The 25,333-nt window shown below is 39.4% G+C and overlaps 1 protein-coding gene across 1 annotated transcript; it reads left to right on the top strand.

Moving 5' to 3' along the window:
- Positions 1–2,566: 2,566 nt before the first annotated feature.
- scarb2a (scavenger receptor class B, member 2a) lies at positions 2,567–22,886 on the top strand. The gene is made up of 13 exons (XM_077561298.1): positions 2,567–2,959; positions 8,542–8,699; positions 8,777–8,924; positions 9,921–10,115; positions 11,216–11,307; positions 12,725–12,844; positions 13,057–13,235; positions 16,075–16,193; positions 16,495–16,568; positions 16,651–16,702; positions 16,785–16,937; positions 18,137–18,184; positions 19,970–22,886. Exons 1-13 carry the CDS (start codon positions 2,837–2,839, stop codon positions 20,099–20,101), a joined length of 1,593 nt encoding a protein of 530 aa, XP_077417424.1. The 5' UTR covers positions 2,567–2,836; the 3' UTR covers positions 20,102–22,886.
- Positions 22,887–25,333: the final 2,447 nt, after the last annotated feature.

The raw sequence follows: 25,333 nt of genomic DNA, 5'->3' as shown, positions 1-25,333 counted from the left end.
AAGGATGGTTGGCATTTCTGTTATCACATAATGTCAACCCCCCCCCCAAAAAAAAAGCAATTTCCTTGATCCACACCTAAATTGAACCAGTTGTCCTTTGTCCTGTGGCGCATCCTTCCAAAAACGTCACTGAAGTCCTGCTTGAATGGCCAACAAACAGCAATGAGAACATGATGACAAGAAAAATAGGAAAACTGTTTCCTGGCGCAAATTTAACGGGTTGTCCCTTGACCTATGTCACATCTTTCACTTCAGTGAAGTCCTGCGAACAAACAGCGACGACGATGTCAACGAAAATGACAACCAGAATGAAAACAAATATTTCCTCAGTCCGCAACTAAATTTAAAAGGTTGTACGTCGTCACATCCTTCCACAAACCGTCACTGCAGTCTTTCTTAATTGCTCACAATCGGCGCTGAGAACATAATGTCAATGAAGATCATTTCTGCCAAAATGAAAAAAACAATATCCGGATGAACGCCTAAATTTAACCGGGCGTACCTTGGCCGGTGTCGCATCCTTCCACAAAACGTCACTAAAGTCACGCTAGATCGGCAACAAACAGCAATGAGAACATAATGTCAATGGAAATCATTACAGCCGGACTTTTTTTAAAATAATTTCAATTGTCAACTGTTTGATGAATTTCGATCTGTGCCACTTAACTACATTAACCAGAACAGCCATTTTTACAGCCATGTGTGATACATATTAGTGTAACCATCACATGATTTATCAAGATGGACTTCAGTCGTCTATGTAGGACAGAAGTTGTAATTGTTTTGACTCTTTTATTAAAGCAACAGCGTGATAAAAACAAGTTACAGGTAGTTTAAAACAAGGTCTCCCATCGGAGTCCCTTATTCTATTCTTAATCAAACAAAATTTGATTTCACGGATGTTGCTTACTTGAAATTGTTTTTGTCCCCCCCGCCCCCCTTTTTTTTTTCAAAATCTAAGTTTGGCACAAGCTTGCTGCTCCAGTGAATGAATTTATTTATTTATTCGTAGCAATTAAGATACTGTAATGCCCTCGCATGTGGGCAAGGAGAGCCAATGTGAGCCGTATATTAAACAGGAAACAGACAACAGAAAATGGGAACATCACTCACTAGGCCGCGCCCCTTAAATGCGCATTCAACACATTAACACTACAGTATCTAGACACTACAAAATCTGTATGTCATGACATTCTCTTCATTGCATTTTCATACGCTACAGTGATATAGTAAAAAAAAAAAAAAGTTTTTTTTTTTTATGGCATTTCAATGGGGAAATTTATTTCATATACTGTACGAGTAAATGGAGTTAAAAGAATGAATAAAACTTGTAAAACTTCATTTTTCCTCAAAATGTTGCTGAAGTCCTTTAACAAAAAGTGAAAATAATGTCAACAATAATCACAAATTCACATTCACTCCCAGCCATTTTAGAAAATGTAAAAATTCTCAGTACACACATGATATTGTGTTCAATAATTATATTTACAGCAAATCTGCTAAATGACAGAATATACTTTTTCCTTTCTGCCTTTTCTCGTTCTTTTATGATCAAAAGTAGAAAAATGTAGGTTGCACAAAATTGCACAAAATGCAGCCATTATTCCCATGGACTCTCAAACTGTGTTTTTTTTTTTCATATAAAATGGGGCAATTATATAATCTACTGGTGGTTATGCATCAATAACGTTTTTTTTTCTCCAAATTTGACATTTACAGTGGAGCATCATCAGATTTTCCCCCATCAAGCCCTGTTGAAAAAAAATGCAATTGCCGGAATATACACAAAAGTATGTTTTGTGCATTACTACTCTACATGTATTGACCAAACTGCAGCTTCTCCCCCAACCATCATCCAGCATCTGATGCCGGTCTCCTCTCATCCTCTTCGCCGCTCACGATGCACTCAGGAGTGCCTCGCCGCAGGCAACCGTTTAAATACCAACCCCGCCCCGAAATCAGTCGATCAAATTCGACATCGTACCCACCGGCTTCTAACCAATCAGCGAACGAAAGGGCTGGTGTCGAGACGGTGGTCCGGGCGAACGCTGACCAATGGGAGGCCGAGTTTGACGCAAGCGTGAAAGGGGAGTGAAAGGGGGTGCGGGGGTGACGGATGCGTGACGTCACTGCCGTTTGCTACTCAAAATGCAACTTCTTCTTCTTTTAAATAAAAGAGGCACAAAAGGAGCATATTAATAAATATTTTATTTGGGTTAGAAAAAGTGTTCGAAACCTACACGTCGAAGCAGAAACGGGCTAAAAGTCACGTGACAGTACAACGTCGTTGTGACACGACGCGGCTTCCATTCACAATACTAAAACTAAAGATTTTTTAAAAACTAAACTGGAAGTGTTTAAAACTTGCCTAATGGGGCGTAATAAAATTATTAAAGAGTGGGGGGTGGCGCCATATGGTTGTAGTGAAGCCAGTTTGCAGTTTGTCAAGACCGGTAGCATCCCTTTTAAATAGTAGTGGGGGGGGGTGTCACTACGCTACGCCCCGCCCTGCTCAGCCTCCGAAAACGCGGTGCTCCGCCTCACCGCCGGCTTCATTCCTGTTGAAGAGGGGCAGGGAGGCAACGCGCCGGCTCCTCCTAATCATTAAACCGCTTCAAAAACACTCTTCACTCGGCTAAAATCGCCACCTTCTCCCCGGAGCCTTACACAGTAAGAGTCGGAAGAGGGAAGAGGAACAAAGAGAACGAAAGCCTTTCCAAGAAGTAGACCGCGGAGAATAATCGAACGCACCTCTCTCTTCAGGGACGCCCTTTTTCCCGCAAAAGGCTTAAAAAGCAACATTTTTCCACAGTTTTTTGAGTGTCTTTTTGTCATCATGACCCGGAGATCGTGTGCCATTTACGCCACCGGCATCGTGTGCGCCCACCTCCTCATCGTGGGGATCGCCCTGGTAGTGGCTCAAGTCTTCCAGACCACCATACACAACCGCTTGAAAAAGGTGAGCTCGGTTTGACCTTTTTTCTCTCCGTCCAAATGCCATTAAAAATTCTCCACTGGAAAGCATTGCACTTGGGCTCAGGCCGGCTGATGCTGCCATTGACACATTCTCACAAACTATGACCCTGTCTTCCCATTTACACCACTTCAACGGAACATTAGTGCTCTTAAAAACATTCCCATCTATAATCGACTAAAACGTAGTCCGCAGTGCACATAATTGCCCTCCAAGGTGTCCACAACAATCCAGAATGTTGTTTTTAATTGCTCATCTCCATATATAATTGTACTTGTTTTTTTTATTTAGGTCTAAAAGAGGGGTTTGTTCCAAAGCTGTAAATTGTCTCAGTTTATGGTTAGGTTACCCCCAAAAGCAGAAGACAACTTTAGGGGGTCCAAAGTGGGTGGCAGGCCCTCTTTTTTGGGAGGTCATGAAGTCTTTTTCATTCATTAGCTTTCATTCATGCACAATGCATGTATTCTTTTTTTATTGCAGAATAAATTGACCTGTTAAAATGTGCAAGTGGATAATATTTATGTTCACAATTGTAGTGGGTGTCAAGGTGACAACCAATCCCTACAGCAAAACCAGAGATTTGCAATCTAAGGGGTGTGAGCCCTGAAGTGGGTGTTTGTCATCATTTGTCGTTTTATAGACATTGTAAAGTCTTTGTCATTCAATTCATTCGTTTTTGTACAGACGTTATGTTGCCGAGCAAATTAACTTGTGAAAGTCTCCCAAAAATATTGTTAGTTAGGCTAGAACTAGGCTATTGACACGGTATGTAAAATATGATGTTCTCTGTAGTGATCAATCTCATTTAAATGTTAACCCCACCAAAGCAGTACCGTTTTGAGAATATAAAGTACTCCTGAAGCATACGTTTCCAATCTTAGGGGCTTCATTTACTTGAAGCTTTTTTTGATTCATTGTCATTCATTCATTCATTCATTCATTTGCGGTACGTCTTCTGTGCTGCGGGTCAAATTGAAATTTAAAACTCAAATTGTAGAAATGACGATATGACAGCCACTTTATACCCCCAATTGGTAACAAGATGCACATTCATTCAAGAGCTGCTATTGGCCACAACTCGCACCCAATCACTCCCCACGCTGACTCACTCGCTTTCCAGCGTATGTCTATACTGTCTTTCATCTGGGAGATTATTTTGAATTTGTCATCAGTAAACACCACACACACACACAACAAAACAAATACAAAGCAACTATTTTGAAGGAGAACTGCAAAGCATGCTGGGAAGTGTGCTGCCTCACCATCGCTACAATAATCTTTAAGTTGTATCTCCCAATATTCAAGTGCAGTTCAGTTCTCACTTGATGACGGTGTGAATGGTTGTCCGTCTGTAAATGTGCCTTGCGACCAGTTTATGGTGTAGTCTGCCTATCGCCCAAACTTTTCTGGCATTGGGTTCAGCACCCCGCGACTGAGGAGGCATTGAAAACGGATGGATGGATGAATCTGGACAATAAAAAACCCACAATAAGTCAGTTTGGGGGAATCCTGTTCTGCGGGATAAATTGAATGGTTTTAATAGTTTTTAGAAAAGAAATGAATGCGTTGGCATTGCAATGTGTCTGCTTGCAGTGACAGCAGCAGGGGGCGGAGTTAGAGGGGCAGTTGTCTGTGTTGGGATGGGGGTTGGGAGTTCACGGGTGGGACTTGCTTACCTTCAGGGCTTGTCTAGTTGTGTTTACGCTGAGTCGTGTTGTGACTTTTAATTTACCGAGCAGCCACTCTTCACGCTACTTTGTCATGCCCAGCTGTTAGAGCAGCTTGTTAGCTTCTGATGCTAACAAGAATTGTTCCCATTTCCTTTTTTCATTTGTTTCTTAGGCACGCCACCAAAGTTCATGGGTGGAACCGAAAATGACAGCACAGCAACACTGTTGCTAACTATCCAGTCACTGTTTTTGTACAACTCGTGTATTTGCCATGCATGGGTGCAATTAACTCATTAACTGCCATTGACGGCTATAGACGTAAAAATTTAAAAATATATATTTCTATTAGTTTCACATTTTTTTCCACTTTTGTTAACAACATTATAAAAAACTAGAAAAATGTATTGTATGTTTAGAACAGATATAAAATGTGTGATTAATCGCATGACTTCAATAGTCATGCGATTAATTACAATGAAAAATTGTAAACGTCTGACGCCCCTAATTTTTAAATAATATTTTCTTTTTTGTTTGATTACTTAATTATTTAAACTCAAGATTAATCACATTTTTTTTATCTGTTCTATATGTACAATACATTTTTTCTTAGGTTTTCATACTCTTGTAAGCAAAAGTGGGGAAAAAAAAAGAAATAGTTCAAATGAATATTTGACGTCTATAGCCGTCAATGGCAGTGAATGAGTTAATTAAAAAGGAGGAAAAAATAAAAAATTAGACCAGTAGAAAAAGTTCATCTTAATTTGGATGAATAAAAAAGAAAAGAAAAGACCAAGCTAACAGACCAACATGAAGCTAGATGTTTAATCAGCATGAAAAGAATAAACATAGAATAACACTACTCAATCACTTATATTCAATCAGTATTTACAACAATTTTTGTATATGCTATCCATGGGTGTAAATGTAAGTTCTTATCTACTTAGCTAGCTAGCTAACTTGTCAGCTGGCTAACTAGCTAGCGCTCTATTCCGTCAATATTTTGTACAACTTGCATGCACCACTTATGGGCACGAATGTAATTAAAATAAAATTAAAAAAAAAAAGAATGCAGGCTGTTTAATCGTCGAAACATAAAAAAAAAAAAAGTTCATCCAAGTTTCTTTTCCAAAATATATAAAATGAGTTAAGTTGGTATAGTGGCAATTCAGCAGCTCAATTGGGGGCAGCAGCTGACGCGCTATATATCGCACCACGGCACACCCGCCGCTGCCTTTGACCTTTTTGGAATTGTTGGCATTCCTCCTACTGACATGAATCAGCGGCAAACGTTTTCGGGGGCACCGTGCCAACTCATCTGGACTACTTAGGGAGGAAGCCAAGCAGCCAGCCAGCTTCCCTCGGCTCCTTGGTGTAAATTAATTTTCCCCTTTGAGAATCTCCAAATGAGGAGTTGCTTAGCGGGGTTTCAGCTAATCCTCATCTGTCTGAAGGAAGAAAAAACAAGCCTAATCGCAGGTTTGATAAACCAGCGTGCACCGCAAAAATAATCTACAATCAATTATGTTGTAGTAGTTTAGACTAATTATGTTTAATTGGCATTCCGACGATTCAGTTCAAGTGTTTGATTCAAACTCAAGGTTCATAAAAGATGAAACGTTAAAGTGAAGAAAGGACGAGAGGTTCTTGGAAACAAAAAGTTTCAGAATCCCTGCTCTAGGGCGTGGAAGGAAGTATAAATCGTGAGGAATTTCTTGCCTTCTTCAACCCCCTGAGGGCACGATTTATTTTTTTCCCCTCCACCAGGAAACAGCAATCACAGACAGAATGAAGGGTGACAGATTGAGCATTTAAAAAGAGAGTCATGCTGGGTTCGACCTGGTGTACTTTTACTTAATGCTCTTGTTAGATATCGTCACGGCCGGACAGCGTTTCCAAAAGCTAGTTAAGGTCAGGTCCTCATCATCAACCTCCGCTCGTGTCCCTGGCCTGTGTTTCTGTTGGCGCGAGTGATGTCCTCCCCGCTGATAAATGCTGTCCAAATAACAGTAAAAAGATCAAAGAAACCTTGGAAATATCAAAGCATTTATTTTACATATTGAGGACAGCTGATACAAGTGTTTTTTTTGTTTTGTTTTTTTGCACAAAAGGAAGAACTTGCTTTTAAAAGTGCGCGACATCATCCTGGTTTCACTTCAGCTCTTATATTGTGAGAATGCGGAGCGGCACGAGGCTTTAAAATGTATCAAGTTCCTCAGCGCAGAAAACTTGCTACAGCAGCAGATCTTTGTTACATATTTGTTTGAAGGGAAAAAGTTGCAACCTCACGAGAATGACTTGCAATTAATGTTGTTGTTTTTCAGGCACATTTCTTTAAAGCGAAAAACAAATCAAGAAAAGGCATATTTTTAAGAACATTAAAGGAAGGGGGGAAAAGTTATCTTTCGAAAATAGGGATGCCTCCCTCGAAAGTTTCAATTTTAACTTACTGAACAGGAAACCGGCTTGCATATTTTGGTTGCCCAAAGTTCTTCTGTGGTTTCACGGGAAGCCTCGAGTTGTTGCGAGGATGCGACCGACCCAACAAACAACAACCGTAAACATCTGCCAAGGTCGGAAAGTCTCTTTGACAGGAAACGCCGGCCGCGCCTCAAGCTTAACGGCGAGTGCGTGTGAGAGACAATGTACAGTATATATATGGCCACAACGGTGAACATGAAGCGGACGGGGGTGCTTGAGCAAACTTAAATTGAGAGGAAGTGTTGTCAGTTACATCCACGGGGTTAAAAATAACCTGTTTTGTTGTGAGAAGTGCAAATACTTGAGTCATTTTTCAGGTATTTGTACTTTTACTATGCATTTGTTCAGGCGACTTTTTCCTTCTAAGCCCTACATTTGAAAACAGACGTTACTTTTATCACCCTGTCTGTTTTCATTGACCGAAACAGGACAAAAAGCCCGACTTGGCTTGACTTGCTACTGTAATCCCGTGTCAACTTCATCAACCACCCCAACATCCACAGGCATGTTCGTCTTGTTTAGGTTCATGCCCGAGCTTGTTGGGGTGCACATGTACAGTCGGCATCTTGTGAGTGTCCTCAAAGGAACCTTTTTTTTTCTTTTAGTGCAGAAACAGCCATAGGGGCAAAGAAACAAAACCAGGAAGTAGAAACGTGCAAAAAATAAAACCGGTTACGGCGCCAAACAGCAAAGCAACTGGCATCACATATTAAATAAGATAAGTGACAATGATTTACATCACAACAGATAGTTAATTCACACAAAGCTATTCAATGCCATCTCTTGCTGAGAGTCTCACCAAGTCAACAAACTCATAAAGTAGTAATATACCAAAATAACATCACAAACTGAGTCAAAAGTGCACCACCCCGTTCAGAGAATTATCCAAATCCAAGCATAAGTTTTTTGTTAATTCTTGGCAGTAGCTCTGAAATAACTCATTCACTCCCAGCCATTTTCACTGAAGCAACCCCCTTTGCTCCCGGCTGTTTTACTGGATTTTGGCAGATTTTGCAAGGCCTGCAGAATATTGGGTTCTATAGCTATAAAAACATGTTTGGTCTCTTCTTTCATCAGGAAAAAAAAAAGTATATTTTTGTTTCCATTTTGCGGCAATTAGCATTAGAATATAGCAAAGTTTCATCATTATTCACAAATCTGTTTAAAACAGTGGGAGAAACAGTTTTTTTGCAACATGGCCCTGGTTGATCTCATATACTCTAATAACTCCCATTGCGTCAAGCATTCTCTTCAGTTCAGAAGCTGCATCAAAGCCTTCTGTATACTCTAGCATAAAAAAAATTAAAAAACTTTTTAAAAAAAAGAATAAATACGTTTTTGGGATCATGGTAATATTTAAAATATAACGTATTTATATGTTTTTGGGAGCAAATAAGTTAAGTGTTACTTTGTGTACAGGAAATAACGTTGACGGAGAAGAGTCAGATGTTCGAGTCGTGGAAGAACCCTCCCCCGCCCGTCTACATGGAGTACTACTTCTTCAACGTCACCAACCCGGAGGTGTTCTTAAAGGGCGGCAGGGCGGCCGTCCAGCAGATCGGGCCTTACACCTACAGGTAATGGAAGTTCGGGACCCCCGCAGGCGAATGGCCTCGCAGCGCCTGACCACGTCCTGCTGTTTCCCACACGCCAGGGAGTACCGGCCCAGGGAGAACGTCACCTTCCTGGAGAACGGCACCAAAGTGTACGCACTCAACCCCAAAACCTTCGTGTTCATGCGGGAGAAGTCGGTGGGCGACCCCGAAGTGGACCTCCTCAGGACCGTCAATATCCCGTTAGTGGTAAGCAACATGTTGTTTATAGTCAACATTCTGGACAGCATCATTTTGTGAATAAAAAAACAGTTTTTCATCATTTTACAGTTTGTTTCGGACCAAGGTTTTAAGTGTTGGTTAAAATGTAGGGTGGAAAAATATTTTTAAATAATGTTTTTGAAGTTTAAATAATGAGAACATTTTCATCAAATAAAAATATGTTTAAATACAAATATTAAGGAAGGTAAAAGTATATCTGAATATTAATTGAATATAAATATTATACATCTCATTTTAAGAAAGCAGGATCCAGAAAATAACTGTTAATTTATATATCACATTTTTCACCATAAAAAAAAAACATTTTAAGATATAACTATTTCTAAATATCCAAAATATATAATATCAATATTATACTTTTTTTTTTTATTGGGGGCATTTAAAAAAACAATATCCGTATATTTCACATAAAAAAAACAGTTTTTTCAAGTGTCCATTAACAGTTTTTTTTAATGTGCTGTAAATATTGTTAAATAAGAGAACGTTATTTAATACTAGAGTTAATTTTAAATAGTAGAACTTATTTAATTTCACAATTTTATTATTGATAGAAATAAAGTTTGAATTCAAATTTATTTTTCAAGTAGAGGCTAACAGTATATATATTTCACTTTGTTTACAAAAATGTAGATTTTTTTTATATTTTATAAAGGCTTTTATAAAAAAAAATCTTCAATGTCGGGGAAATATTTTTTATGTAAAAAAAACGCATTTAATTAAAAAAAAAAAAATTATAGAAAAGAATTTTAAGGTTGATTAAAAGATTTAAGTTAAGTAAAAAAAAATATTATTCAATTAGATAATATTTAAAAACTAATTAAAAATACATATTTATATGAAAGAAAGAAGTTTAAATAAAACATAAGTCCCCCCCCACACATTTCCCTTCAAAAAGCTGACAAATAAAACCTGTCTCCCCCCCCACTCTCAACCTCCTTTTTCCTCCCCCATGTGTCCGCCCAGGTGGTGATGAACGAGCTGAACTCGTACTCGTTCTTCCTGCGCAGCTTCATCTCCATGTACATCAAAAGCCTGGGTGCCGAGATGTTCATCACGCGCACGGTGCACGAGTACCTGTGGGGCTTCAAGGACCCCATCCTCACCAAGATCCACTCCATGAAGCCGGACGTGGACGAGTACTTCGGGCTCATGTGGAAGGTAAATGGCGCGGGGGCTCACAGACTTCCTGTTAGTGTTGTGGCGCAACTTCTGCAATGTTGCGGTGAGGCCGATTATGAGCCTCTTAGTTTGGTGACTCAGTCAGGGAGTTAACCGGGAATCAAGATGACCACCCCGTGCTGGTAAAGACAGCACTGGGACTTATTTTTAGAAGTGATGTTTGAATGGTTTGCTTACAAGTCAGTGGCACCTTGACTTAAACTAATGGAATTTATCTCACAGGTTGACTTCAAATCCAGTCTGAGAGCAGTTGAAACAGCGTCCTTAACCTGTAACTGTATTATCAAAAAGGGGATTTTAATTTCAATGGGACATGAAAATAAAATAAAGGTTAATATAAGTGCCCCTGATCGGTTGATTTTTAGCTTTTTGTGTAGTGAGCCAAAATTGACTTCTTTTTTTTTTTTTTTTTTGTTCCAATGTGGTTCAATTGGTGTCAATTAGACGTCAGCTCAATCTATATTGTCGCCAAATAGCACGTCAACTATATTACTGTTATTTATGCTTAATGCTTATTAATCTTCTTTCATCCCTTCCTTTTTTTAAAAAATAAATAATTTTCTTAGTTTTTACCTCTTTTTTTTTTTTTTGTCATCCACTGTCTTCTGTAATCTACTTCCTTTAAATCGTTGCTAATTATTGTGAGAGATCTTTAACATGTTCAGTATCTTCACTTCACATAGACGAATATCATAAATTTTTAACAACATATTTTAATGTATTTTGAGGAAATGTGTTATTTTATATGTATTTATCAAACTCATAGCCCTTGATATTATTCGGGGGAAAAAATTGGTGAACCCCCCCCCCCCCCCAAAAAAAACCCCCCAACAACAACTGAGACGCGCTGTACTGTATCCCCCCCCCTCCCGATCTCCAATTATGAGCGTTACTTGCGCTCAGTTTGAGGCTTATTGTACTCTACGGGGGGGGGGGGGGGGGTCGTGTCAGCCAAACACAAAGCGGCGTTTCTTTACGCCGCTCATTAAAGCGTCGGGACGCAAACGCGTTCTGACTCAGTGCCTTGCCAGCATGCACTTCGTATCCAACCCGTCAACTCTCCCCTCTCGTTTTGGCAGAAAAACGGAACCCACGAAGGGGAGTTTGTGTTCAACACCGGTGAGCAGGACTACATGGACTATGGCAAAATTGACACGTGGAACGGTCTCAGGTAACCTATCCCTTTTTTAATTTTTTTTATTTATGTTATTCATCATTTGTATCAGTACTTTTATTTTTGTTGTTTTCCATATTCCTCCTTGCTCCTTCAGTTATGCCCAGTGAGAGATTCCCAGTATTTGCTTAGTTACACAACTTTTGAGTTGGATCCAGAGCGGGGAAAGCCTTTGCTCCCTGGATTTTAAGTGGAGCATGATTGCAAAATGAATGTTTGGCTACCCAATGTGACTTTGTACTAGACTAGATCCAGGTCAGTAGATTGGAGAAAGCGTCAATACATTAAGCATAAAATGGATGTTGCATTTGTCCCATTTCCTGAAAGGCATTTTTACAAGTTTCTAAAAACACACTGCATACTACACGGAAACACTGAATTATACTTTTCATTTCATGTCGACACTTGGTTCCTGAAAACAAAATTTCAGTCAAAGTAAAGCAATTAAATTACATTTTACGTGGAAATTTACTCTACAGTGAATAAAAAGGTCTTGGTGTCAATCTGTCTTAGAAATACAGACGCTCCCCACCTTACGAACGAGTTACGTTCCGGACGATCGTTTCCTAAGGTGAATTTGTTCGTAAGTTGCTTCAGTGCTATATTTTGTATTATAATTTATGTTTAAAGCCTATATAAGTATATTGAAGGTTTATATAAGTATGTTTAAGGCTTGTACAAGTAACCTGCATTGGTTTGTACTGAAAAAACTTTTAATAAAATGGAGAGAATACGTACAGTACAGTACTGTACTGTACTACGTATGTTAGAGAGAGAGAGCGAGAGACACACACACACAGTATGTACATGTACGTAATAAGATAAATAAAATGAAGTTTAACTTACTTTTGGAAGATGTACTCGATGCTTAAGGAGATGATGGAGGAGGAGGATTTTATATCATGAGAGATTCTTCGTCGTCGCTGGAATCGGCTTCAAAAGTTATTTCCTGCTTCACGGGGACCGGCGTTTTCTTCCTCCTCCTCCTCCTCGCCACGTTGCTCAGCCTCCAATGAGCTCTCACAGCGCCAAGCGTCGGTATTAGCGGCGGAAAGAAGCACTACGCGCAATACAAAATCGAACTTACAGCATTTCTTTCCGAACATTTTTCGACATACTGTACGCGCAGAAATGTTCGTATGTACCGTTGTTCGTAACTCGAATGTTCGTAAGTAGGGGAGCGTCTGTACACATTTAATTTATTAAAACAAAGTAACAGCATCGCAAAGCTACAAATTAGTATTGGAAACGTGACACTCCGACAAGAATGATAGAAAATTACAGCAAACTGCAAAATTTTATTTTCATTGTTTGTTTTTTTTTTAAACGTTCACACATGATTCCGATTAACAGCTACCAAGCGATGTTTGGTGTAAAAATCAAGATGATAATTTAGTTTTTTCTTCGTGACCAGGGAGATGACATTTTGGTCATCCAACCAGAGCAACATGATCAACGGCACGGACGGCGCCGTCTTCCACCCGCTCATCAACAGGAACGAGCTGCTCTACATCTTCGCTGCCGATCTCTGCAGGTATGCCCGCCCGCCCGCTCCAATATCATGTCCTCGCCCGCCCTTGTTTATCGCACAATAGATCATGAATCACTGATAAAAGACTCCGAGACTGGTAAGGAGTTTGTGCCAGAAGAGTTGGACACGCCCTGGAAACTAATCATACACAGGAAGCCATTTTGGAGACGATAACGCAGAATTCCCAAACTGAGCGTGCTCCTCGTTTCCCGCAGGTCCATCCATCTTGCGTACGTGAAGGACGTGGAGGTGAAAGGCATCCAGGCGTATCGCTTCGCGCCCCCCGAGGACGTGCTCATGAGCCCCGTGGAAAACCCGGCCAATGAGGGCTTCTGCGTGCCCGCCGGACACTGCCTGGGCACCGGCGTGCTCAAAGTCAGCGTGTGCCGACAAGGTAAGATCAGTTCGAAAATTCACAGCCATGCAATGAAACAGCATTGCTATGAAACAAAAGTGATGTTGCATTCAAATCATTCCTAGCTCTTTGACTGCCAGACGTTTTCAGAAAAGGGATGCCGTGGGTGCCAGCCGATTTTAAGCATTTTGACTGATCTTTCAAGGTCCATAGAAAATTATGTATTTGGACTATGGAAACACACATACTACCAAAAAAAGATTGGGCTCTCATCTTTCATCAGAAAAAAAAAGTTTGTTTCTACCTTATTCCGTTTTTCAGTAATCCACAATAGAAAATGGTTAGTTTCACCTCTGTTTTGAAACAAACGTCTTTTAACGTCTTTGGCACGCCTCCATAGGATTTTACTAAACGTTATTTAACGTTTTTGGCAGTCAAAGAGCTAGTCGAGGTTGTTGACATTTTGTTCATTAAAACAAAGTAACGGTGAATGTCAGCAGAACAATTAATGTAGGTCAATCATACTTGGAAATATACCTTCATTGTCAATCATTAACTCAAAAGCAGGTTGTTCATTAGCTTTGTTAACACTTTATTCATTCAAACAAAAAGGTGCCGTTAGTAAAGCAATTCATTCACATTTTACACTCGACTCGTAGCCGTGCATTTAATTAAACCCCTGATTCTGACCTGCCCGTTTGGGAAAAATACTGGGAAATATACCTTTAATGTCGCCCACGTAAGTTCTTCAAAAGAAAATAACGATTGTACACAGCCCACCACCCTGAAATGACCCCCTCAGCCAGCGCAATCTGGTCTTCCCTCACAGATTTTTGACCGTGCGGTTGAATGATTAACGGCGGAAAAGCGCGCGTGTCGCAATGATTGGGAGTATTTGACCCGCCTGTCGTGTTGAGTGGAGAGTCATTGCCGTGATAAGAGCGCCAGGAGTATCCCAGACGTACACGACACACGCTCACCTCTGGACTCTGCTGTTTGCATTCCTTCAACCATTCGTCCTCCTTATCAGACACTTGTGCTGCCTCGATTAGTGTAATGGATGGGCTACTGTGCAGAAATTGCATCAACTAAATAAGTGAGATGGGTTTTTTTTTTTTTTTTTTTGCATACAATATATAAAGCCGTTAAAAAGGATTTAAAGTAAACAGAAATCAGATCAGAAAGAGAAGCTAAGTCAATTATAAAATGCAGTTTCTAATTGTTTGTTCGATTTATTTATTTATTTATTTTATTTTTTTTAAAGGGGGAAAAAATTCACCCATTTTTATTTGAATTTTCAAGAAATGCGAAAATAAAACTGAATGGAAACGCTAGAAATTCGAAAAAGGGCCCAAAATTTGCAAAAAAAGGTTTTTTTACGCTTATCAAAAAAAGGAAAATGCGAATTTTGGCTATGGAAACAGCTTTTGCAACTAAACGCTGACAAGACCAAATAGACAAAACAGAATTTTTTTTGTACATATTAACTCTTTGACTGCCTGACGTTTTCAGAAAAGGGATGCCGTGGGTGCCAGCCGATTTTAAGCATTTTGACTGATCTTTCAAGGTCCATAGAAAATTATGTGTTTGGACTATGGAAACACACATACCACCAAATGAAAGATTGGACTCTCATCTTTCATCAGAAATTTTTTTTTGTTTCTACCTTATTCCGTTTTTCAGTAATCAACAATAGAAAATGGTTAGTTTCACCTCTGTTTTGAAACAAACGTCTTTTAACGTCTTTGGCACTCCTCCATAGGATTTTACTAAACGTTATTTAACGTTTTTGGCAGTCAAAGAGTTAATGCAATTTTAGATTGAAAACAGCAAATAAACGCTCCGGTTTATCAAGAACTACAAAAGAAAACTTGTACAACGTCATCGCATGGCGCAGTCGCTTCCCGTTCTTCTTTTAAATTACGGGTGAATCACATCTCCTATGGTGTATAGCGCCACCTACAGCGGCGGAGTCCCCTTTTGAAATTTGCAAAACAAGAACAGATGAAAACGGGCATAAGTCGCATGTTTGTTTTGCGCATTTTCACAAAATTTGCGTAGTAATTGGACGGAAACCCCGCTATATTTGGGCCTACGTGAAAAAGTATCTTGGCAAACTATCAATGAGTCTTTTTCATCGAGCTCGCCTGCTGGAGTTCCTTGTAGTCACCAGAATTCCTGAATCTATTAGTCACGGCTAGTCATCCAGGTGCTGAAGTAGCAAAGCAGCCCCACGCCATCACACTTTCGTCGCCATGTTTGGCGATTAACAGGATGTTGTATATCACACGCCGTGCCATTTTTCCGCTAGATGTACGCAACAGGCCACCTCACCTTCCAAAACATCCAAATTAAGCCTGTGTCTCGTCAGTCAACAAAATATTTCTCCAAAACTCAGTGAATGAGGCCTGCAGTTCTTTTGGTGTCATTCTGTTTTTTTTTTTTAATGACCTCCTGGATGAACTTGAGTTGAGTGTCATTACATTCTTGGGAGTACGGTTCTAAGTTTTCTGTTGCTGATTCCACAAAGTAAAGCCTTAAATTTGGCTTTGTTCCAGGCTTTTATTTTCACTCACCCTTGTTTTTTTTTTTTGTGTTGTGGTATGATGTTTCCTTTTGAGAGTGCTAGGAATGAAAAGTGTTTTGAGCGTAAACTGTAGTTTCTAATCTGTGCGTAAAAGAGTGTTGGACTCTGGATGTTTTCATTTCCCTATGTCAGCATGTCATTAAAACGCATGTCAGCGCTATCTATAGCTGTACATCAATTATAGCGACACAAACACGGCCGCTCTCTTATCTCATGTTTCTTCTTATCTCCCTTGTGGAGTTTAAGGGCTGCCATTGACTTGTTTGTGTTAATTTTGTGCCCTGCCTCAAGGCGCCCCCATCGTGGTGTCTTTCCCACACTTCTACCAGGCCGACCCAAAGTACATCAACGCCATCGAAGGGCTCAATCCAAACAAGGAGGAGCACGAGACTTACCTCGACCTGCAGCCGGTACGGACCGTTTTTAGAACCTACAATTGCAATTGCGCAGCTTAAGGCCTCGCACCGGAAATCAAATCGGTTGATTATAAATGAGAAAACACTTCTAGAATGCTAGTAGCGTAGCAGCTATTGTGTTTACAGTGCTAACAGCATCTACTGAAAAGTCACAATTTCGCTTTTAAAATGATTTTCAACAGACTTTGCAAAAAAAAAAAATTATATGATAAGCATCTTAGTTGACAGCTAAAGGAAGCTAATGCTTCAGGGTACATCTTATTTCTACTTGTAATCTATTGTATTGTGTTTACAGACCACAGGCGTTCCCATTCGGGCCTGCAAGCGCGCTCAGCTCAACGTCATCTTGAAGAGAATCACAGGCTTCCCGTAAGTCCAATTGTGAAATATCTTTTTAACCTCGGCGCCCCTTCTTACATCCTCGCTAACCTTGTCACCTTCTATCTCATAGTGACACCAAGTACATCAACAATACCATTTTCCCCATCATGTATGTAAATGAGGTGAGAATGACCGCCGCAGAAACGCATTGTGGTGTCAAATTTGAACCTTCAACATCCGTAACGTCCACTTTCTTCCCGGTAGACGGCGACTGTCGATGATGACTCTGCCGCCCAGATGAGGACGCTGCTGCTTATCGTCACCCTGGTGTCCAATTTCCCCTTGCTCATCGTGGGCATGGGCCTCATCCTCCTGCTGGTCCTTGTGGTCCTGTTCTGCCGAAACCGTCAGAAGAAGGTGAGACCCCCAACACGGCCCCCGCAAAACCCTCCAATGCTTAACCCCGTAGCAATAATAATAAACCAGTACTCTGTTAGCTCCCAGTATCCCTGCTAGATTTGTACTGTAACTTGTTACGCTAAAAGAAATGCTAGCTTTAGCCTGTGTGAAAGGTTTTAAGCCCCAAACTTGCCGCATGCTAACTAACGCATTGCATGCATCCTAACAGCAAAACCAGCATGACCAGTTCTCCCCCCCTCAAAAAAAATATTCTGTATGTAGTCTTTTTTGGGGGGGAAGCTTTTTGGAGTTCTATTAACTTAGCACCTGAAACAGCTACCTAATTTTTACCTGCACACAGCTCTAAAATCATAATTATTTTTTTAAGCATCTTACTGTATGTATGTAACAAGACCATTTTAGTTGAGTAAACGCTATTAGCATGCTAATAGATTATCAGCTGTTAGTAAAGCAACTGCTAAGGTAACAAAAACGTCACATTAACCTTTCTCTAAAAACGTTTTTTTTTTTTTAAATAACGTTTTTGGCATAGCAAAGCAAAACAGGTAAGCTAATGGGCTGCTGTTACCTTTAGTTAATTATTATTATTATTATTATTATTTAGCAGATTGTTTGTCTTGCACTAATATCAGTTAGCTTTTGTTTTTCTTTTTGTAAATTGCCAACATTGGCTCTGAAGTCAGAGTAGCACTTTTAAGTAGCTTACAGTTCATCAAAGCAACGGTATACGTTTAAAATACTTATGAATACTTGCTAGTTAGCCTAGCACTTGAAATGGCTAGCTAATTTTTGAAAGAAGACACAAACAATTGACCTACACTTGTCTCTAAAGTCAAGTGCATTTTACCTATTAGCCTAGCGTCTAGACCGGCTAGCTTATTTTTTAGTTAACACAAAGATGAACTGCATTCACAAAATAACAATGCAATTTTAATGTGCGGGTTGTCGTTGTTTGCAAGCTATGCATGCTAAGCTAACGAAAGCAACTTCACATATCAATGTTTGTTGAAAACAGTTTCCCAAATGTTTGCTAGTTTAGCTTAGCTTAGGCTATCTTAGCTTTGTTTAGCTTGGCTTAGCATGATGGAAAATGTTGAAGTTTCTTAATTGCCATGGGAAGCATTTTTTGTTGTTGTATTAACCCTGTTGTTTAAATTTTCTGTAACCCTCCCGTTTTTCCCCTTTTTCTGTTTTAGAACGAAGTAAAACGCATTGATTTTACTGAGGCTTTTCATTCTTTTGCTGTAAGTCTTTTGACCATTTTTTGTTGCCTTGTTTGCTGTTCTTTCATGTTTTTCCATTTTGTTGACCATCTTGATATCATTTTTAATTCCCATTTGGGTCTTAATTGTTTCTTCACACAGTACATTTGCCTTATTTAATCTGGTTACATACATTTTATCCTGTTGTTGCTTTTGTCCCAAGGACTTCATATTTACTGTATTTCCTCAAATAGTGTTACATCGTTCGCTTGGAAAAAATGAAAACAAATCAGCAGCAAAATCGGAGCACATTTTTAGCGGTTGAGTTTCACTGGATGAAGTTGAACGAAAACCTCTAATAGAGTAAAATTGCAAAAATTAATTGTTAAATTATTTTTAGCATTTTATTGTTTAATTAATATGAGTGTTATATTAATCAAGATTCAGTATTTGTAAGGAGAAAGTGCTTCTCTCCTAAAGTGTGTATCACCAAATTTAGTGGGTTTTTTTTACTCAGATTATTAATTTTTTTTTTTGCAATAAAGTTCTAGAATTAAGTACAATAAAATTTGCACAGTCAAAATATTATACCATGATTGTCATGTTAAAATTAAAGTGGGTTTCCATTCAAAAAAATAAAATAAAAAAAATTCTAGAAAATACAGCAAATGGTCACTAAATGAGGAAATACGGTATTTAAAAGGATGATTCACTGTAAACATCTCAAAAATTCATTTTGAATGTCCAAGCTTGTGTGATGTTTTTCAATGGTCGCTGTCCAGCATTAAGCACGTATCTCCAAATGTTGTTTCCCTTTCATGTTTTTAACGCCAACACCAAAAATGAACGCTACACGCAGCAATGAACGGGGCTCGCACCTCCAAACAACCATCAAATTTTGATTTGGGCAGACGGCCTAGGCAAAAAAAAAAAGTTTGGCAATTTAGCATCACTTTTTTTTGGTGCAAATTCAAACCTGTCCCGTTTCATGCATGAGTCGTCAGGCTTTTTCGTACATTCCACTCTGATAGACGTGACCACCTGATTTTGTCTTGGCGAGAATTATGTTAATTCTTTAGGTTATATATGATACAACTTAACAGGAAAAATCCTTATTTTTGAAAAGTTCTATATATTTTTTAATTTTTTTTATTTTTTTTCCCCAAAAAGTTGTACTTTTGAGGAAAAAAGTAACCCCACTGATTGACACGAAATTTGTTGGACATGTCTATCATAACCAGTGCTTGAATGACATGATTTTTTTAGTAGTGGATGCTAAGACGATACTAGTTGATTCGACGTCGAAAAATCACTGATGTCAACGATATGTTTCGCTATTTAACTCTTTGACTGCCAGACGTTTTCAGAAAAGGGATGCCGTGGGTGCCAGCCGATTTAAGCATTTTTGACTGATCTTTCAAGGTTCACAGAAAATTATGTGTTTGGACTATGGAAACACACATACTACCAAATGAAAGATTGGACTCTCATCTTTCATCAGAAAAAAAAGTTTGTTTCTACCGTATTCCGTTTTTTAAGTAATCAACAATAGAAAATGGTTAGTTTCATCTCTGTTTTGAAAAAAACGTCTTTTAACGTCTTTGGCACTCCTCCATAGGATTTTACTAAACGTTATTTAACGTTTTTGGCAGTCAAAGAGTTAAAAAAAATCTGCGCAAATTCCAAACAAGCTCGCTTACTCACTCTTGATACGTGCTTTTTTTATATTTGCCGGACAGCGACGCGGCGCCTTTCACCATCTGGTACTAACCTCCCTTTTTTTTTTTCCTCCCCCCCCCTCCCCCGCTTCCTGATGGATCACCCCAGACGGCCAAAGACGAGACTGCGTACACGCAAGTTAGCGACAAGACGGACGAGTCGCCCGAGGCTCCCGCTGCCCAGCCGATGAGGAACGGCTCCTACATCGCAATGTCTCCAGTGGAGGCGCAGAAGTGTTGATCCAGGATTTGCCCCTCCCCCCCCATCCCACACCCTCTCACAAGCACACAGTGGGGGGGGTGTCGTGTTTCCGTGGGCTGCCCTAGGGAAGTTGGTGTTGGAACTCTCCTTGAGCCCTCTTAGGCCTAACTAATCAACCTTTAACCCCCTCCCACTCGGAGCCCGAGTCAACCACGAGAGGTTTCCTTCTTCCTCTCCTGCTTGACTCCAAACATGAAGGACTCAACCACGTGTTGCTTTCCACCCCTTCACGCCCAAAATGCTCGCCATTCCAACACCGATGCGCCGTCCCGTCTGCGGGAACCGCCTTGTCCTATTAACAAAAATGTTATGTTAAAAAAAACACACACACACAGACTGAGCCAAACAATTTAGTCATTTTTTGCCTTTTTGTTTCACACACTAGCTGGTTGTGAAAATGTGTGTTCGCAACCCCGCCCCGTAACACTACACATTTCCTAGCGGTTTGGTTTATCCCCTACCTTTAGCTCGTCAGTTTTTTTTTTTTTTTGTCCTTCAAATGAGGAATGACAACGGAAGAAAAAGAAAAAAAACACCCACGGAACTTACAAGGGAGGCTCGAACTCGCTTTTTCTCTGCCTTAGCGCCGTGACGGTTCGCACGTCTAAACTGTTACTCAAGCACAATTGGGACCCCCGGCGGTCCCCGGCGAGCCTACCGAGTCGTCGGTCTTTTTCTTCCAAGAGTCAAAGACGCTGTCGGTGTTACTGTGCAAAACGCAGCACTTGAATCACTCGTTGTCTTATCATTTAAAAAAAAAAAAAAAAACAACAACACGCGAACACCCGGTTTGTATTGTTTTTGTGATTTCCGCATGGCGTGGTCCGCCCGTACGTAACATTTCAAATCCCTCTCGTGTGTCTTTGCTACGATGAAGTGGCCATTTAACTTGTGGATGATCCGACGAGGCTTCCCGTTTGCCATAGTAAACTTTTCTTTGTTTGTGAGCTTCAAAACCAACAAGGGAAAAGGAAGTTACATTTTGTGCCGCGCGTTCAACAACAAACACTGAGCCTTTTTTTTTTTTTTTTTTTGTCTTCTTGTGTGAAAAGTTTCCGTTAGTTTGGCGCGGTTCTGCTTGTTTAGCTCTATTCTTCGTCCGGAGCATTTGAAAATGTTAGCGCTAACTGTTTGGTTAAATTGATGAATATTTACTAGCATAGCGTTGAAAAATTCCACCCTAAAAGGAAAGGGAAGATTTTGTCGCCATCCAGCACACTCGTGTAAGTGCAAAAGCGGCCATTTTGTCAGTTCACTGGCCGTTTTATGAAATTGCTAGCAATCATAATATTTGATCTCAATACAGAAGTGACCATTTTGTTTGCATCCGGCACCTCATTTACGGGTTCACTAACGTTTGAGTTGCCCAAATTTTGGCACGGCGCATCGCTACTAGCATACTTTGAGACTTTTAACAACAGAAACGCTAAAAAAACAATTGCTAACTGCACTGAACCGAACCGCCTGATGGAAACTTTTTTTTTTGTTTTTTTTTTGTGGTCATTGTCCAGTTCATTTTGCTGGGGACCGTGTCAAGTTGGTTGATTCCATTTCTACTTCAGGCTAGCTACATAAACGAGCATATCCTAGAGATTTCCGTAACCTTTTGCATTTCAAATGGCAAGCGAAGCGCTCGACCAGCATTCCAATGTGACGGTTATTTTGGGACCCTTTTACAATGTAAACATTGAGTTGATGCGAGCCAAATGTTATTGTTTGTTTTCTTTGGTCAGTGTTCGGTGTTCTATTTCGATTCGCCTTCCAGTCGAGCATATACTATGTGGATATTTTTGGAAATGGCGGATGAAAACAAACGGAACCATCTGAAAGGTTCTCTTTTCAAGAGAGAACCCGATGTAATGCATTGAAAACGCGGGATATATTTCGGATGGGTTTGTACATTTTCAGGACTTTTGGGAACGTCAACGTTCCTTTTTGCAGCCCTTACTTCCCCCCCCGCACGAACCTGTGACCAAAGACCTCCCCCCCGGCGTAGCTCCTCGTGCCACGAACCGATACCGCCTACCGTATTTTTTTGTTCCCCGCCTCGTGCCGCCATATTCGCTGCTGTGCCTTCTTGACATCAAGGCCGAAAAGGAACACTTTGGCGTGGAATCTCAGTATTATTATTATTATTATTATAATAATGTAAGATAAAAGCAATATGGAGTTGTGTGTACAAATGAATGTTTTTTTTTTTTTTATAACAGGGCCGTGTATTTATGGTTTGTTTTTTTTCCCCTGGAATTGTCCTTTTTGTTATTTCTTGTTTTGTATGTATAGTTTTGTCTCGTACCGCTTGGGTCCAAGATAATAAGCGAAAAAAGTGGAAGCTGATGCTAACTTGTCATGCTAACATTTGTCAAACTGGAGGGCTTTGATGGCCAGGCTGATTATCTTGATGTGATGAATAAGATGAATGACGCCCCCCTCCTCTTCCTCCTCCTCCTCCTCTTCCTCACTCTTCAGGGACCAGCAGTTGTGCCATAAACCTACTCGGGGTCCCGACACTATTTTCCGTTTGCACCCCTCCCCCCTCTTTCCGCTACAGATGATGAAGTCGCACTGGTTTGATGGTTGTTTTTGTTTTTTCCGAATGACAATCTCCCCCTTGTCATGAGAAGTGCAAAAAAAAAAAAACAAATTCCAAGTACTACTCATTTTTAGTTTTGATAATTTCCACTGCGCACACCTTTTCTTACAGTGCTTTTGTAAACATTTCTAGTGTATTTGCAAGAAAATAAAGCTTGCTATCAAGTGCAAAGTGGCCTGCTGCTTTTATTTATGACATCATCGCTATAATTTTTTTGGTGTGTGACAAGATGACCTTTTTTGTGTGCGCGTGTCTTTGAGTTTTTTTGTTTTTTTTTACTATGTAACTTCAGTCACTTAAAAAGTAATATTTGAGTATTAACTAATACATATTTAACTCTTTGACTGCCAGACGTTTTCAGAAAAGGGATGCCGTGGGTGCCAGCCGATTTAAGCATTTTTGACTGATCTTTCAAGGTTCACAGAAAATTGTGTTTGGACTATGGAAACACACATACTACCAAATGAAAGATTGGACTTTCATCAGAAAAAAAAGTTTGTTTCTACCTTATTCCGTTTTTCAGTAATCAACAATAGAAAATGATTAGTTTCATCTCTGTTTTGAAAAAAACGTCTTTTAACGTCTTTGGCACTCCTCCATAGGATTTTACTAAACGTTATTTAACGTTTTTGGCAGTCAAAGAGTTAATTGTATTTATATACAAGTACTATACCTTTTTTTTATACTGATAGAATACATTATTATTATTATTATCTTTTTTTTTTTTTTTTAAATACCTTCAGTTTTTACATACACCAATTTACATTTCTTTCCGTTTGAAAAAGGTCAGTGACCGCCGCAGAGGCGACAGACTGGAGTCCTGTGATTTTTGTTTTCTGAGCTTCCTTCTAAGTTTTTTTTTTTCAGTTCTTTATTTTGTTTTGTTTTAAACATCAGTCGTCACCTGACTGCTGACTTGACAGCCACTTCCAGCAAAGGCTTCTTTGCTTCTTACACCACAACAAGTTTTGGCCTGACGCTTTTTTCCTGAAAGAGGTGCCACCTCCCACGCCTTAGCAAACACCGGACACCTCACGGGAAATACTCCCTCAAATCTGCAAAAGAATAGAAGCAATACGTGCCGGTAATGTATCTCCAATGAAATATCAATTATATACATCCTAATGTAAGTGAAGAGTATTTTGTTTTAGTTGGTTACAAAATATGCAACAGTGCAAAAAAAATAAAAAATACTTGATTCCAAAAATATATGTAAAAAAATAATAATAATTTAAACGAGACATATCATAATTATAGATTTTATTGTTATACTTTTATATACATTTTTTTTCTCTGGGCTTCCCTTCTAAAGCTGCTGCCCCCGCGACCCAACCCTGGAGAAGCGGAATTGAAGATTTCTGTAGATTAAAATTTTCAAAGAATTTAAATGTTTTAATTTCATTGATCTATATTTTGTTTTCTTTAATTTTCAGACTTTTGTTTTCATTTTGAATATTTTTTCCATTTCGTATATTTTACATTTAATGTATTTTTTTTATCTTTATATTGTTTGTTTTAATTAAATTTTCACTTTTATTCTATTTTTATATTATATATTTATTTTTTGTTAATTTTCAAACAAATTATTTTTTTTTTAATACTGTAATCTTTTCATCACATATTGTTTTTTTTTTTAAATATTATTCTAGTTTGATGTAATTTAATGCAAACATCAGTGAACTGGCGTACTTCCCTTCACGAGCTTCTTCAACTTCACTTGCATCTTTGTTGTGCCCCCCCCCCCCCCCCCCCCCCCCCCGTTGTTGCGACATCTTTTTTTTTTTTTGCTGACTTGTCATTTTCTTCTTGTCTTAGCATGTGAGCAAGTGGTTTTTTTTCCTACTTATCAAGCTACCACAAGTCAATGACCTTTCAAAAACTGCCACGCTCAACTTAAGATGCTGTGCAGGGAATGTTTTTTTTTTTTTATACCATTTTACGTGAATCGAGATTTACTTCTGTTCTTTCCACACTTGTGGACGAGTCCAGTCTGAAAAGGTGTCCTGTCCTGTTGGGCACTTGGAAGAGCAGCCTGTGATGCAATCATGAGCGGCTGCACTAGTAACCTTTTGCACTGCACACTTGCATCAATGCAAACAAATGTGCAATGTGTGTTTGTGTGTGTGTGTGTGTGTGGGGCGGGGGGGGGGGGGGGGGTCATTGTGTAGTCAATGTAGAACAAAGTGCACAAAATGAGAATTTTTTTTTAAAATCCTAACCCTAATTTGAAACCCCACTTTGAAATACTAATCATTTTTGAAACCGAAAGCCTAAATATTATTTACTTAGCAACCCTAACCCTAATTTGAAACCGCAACCATACTTTGAAACCTTTATTTTTATTTACAATCACACTTTGAAAAACCTATTTGAAAGTTGTACCCCTGTACCCTGTATGACACCCTTTACCTTCTGTGAAACGCTGTTTTCAAAACGCAAGGAAGAAAGAGTAATTCAATTTTTAAATCCAGCACAAAAAAATAAAAAATTGTTTAAGTTGCACGAAGCGGTCTTTATCACCCCCTGGCGGTAACTTTGAGACACTGCTTGCAATTGGTCAGCAAAATTCGCATTTGGTTGCAAACTATGATAGTGCAATTACATTTAATTTAAATATT

The sequence above is a fragment of the Vanacampus margaritifer genome, chromosome 3 (assembly GCF_051991255.1).
Source record: "Vanacampus margaritifer isolate UIUO_Vmar chromosome 3, RoL_Vmar_1.0, whole genome shotgun sequence".
In the NCBI taxonomy this organism is placed as follows: Eukaryota; Metazoa; Chordata; class Actinopteri; order Syngnathiformes; family Syngnathidae; genus Vanacampus; species Vanacampus margaritifer.
This window is presented reverse-complemented; position numbering and strand designations above follow the sequence as displayed.

Coding starts and splice junctions, on each gene's coding strand:
- scarb2a (XM_077561298.1), top strand. CDS start 2,837: ATGACCCGGAGATCGTGTGCCATTTACGCCACCGGCATCGTGTGCGCC. Junction 2,960..8,541: donor TACACAACCGCTTGAAAAAG/GTGAGCTCGGTT, acceptor CTTTGTGTACAG/GAAATAACGTTGACGGAGAA. Junction 16,703..16,784: donor CCATCATGTATGTAAATGAG/GTGAGAATGACC, acceptor TCTTCCCGGTAG/ACGGCGACTGTCGATGATGA.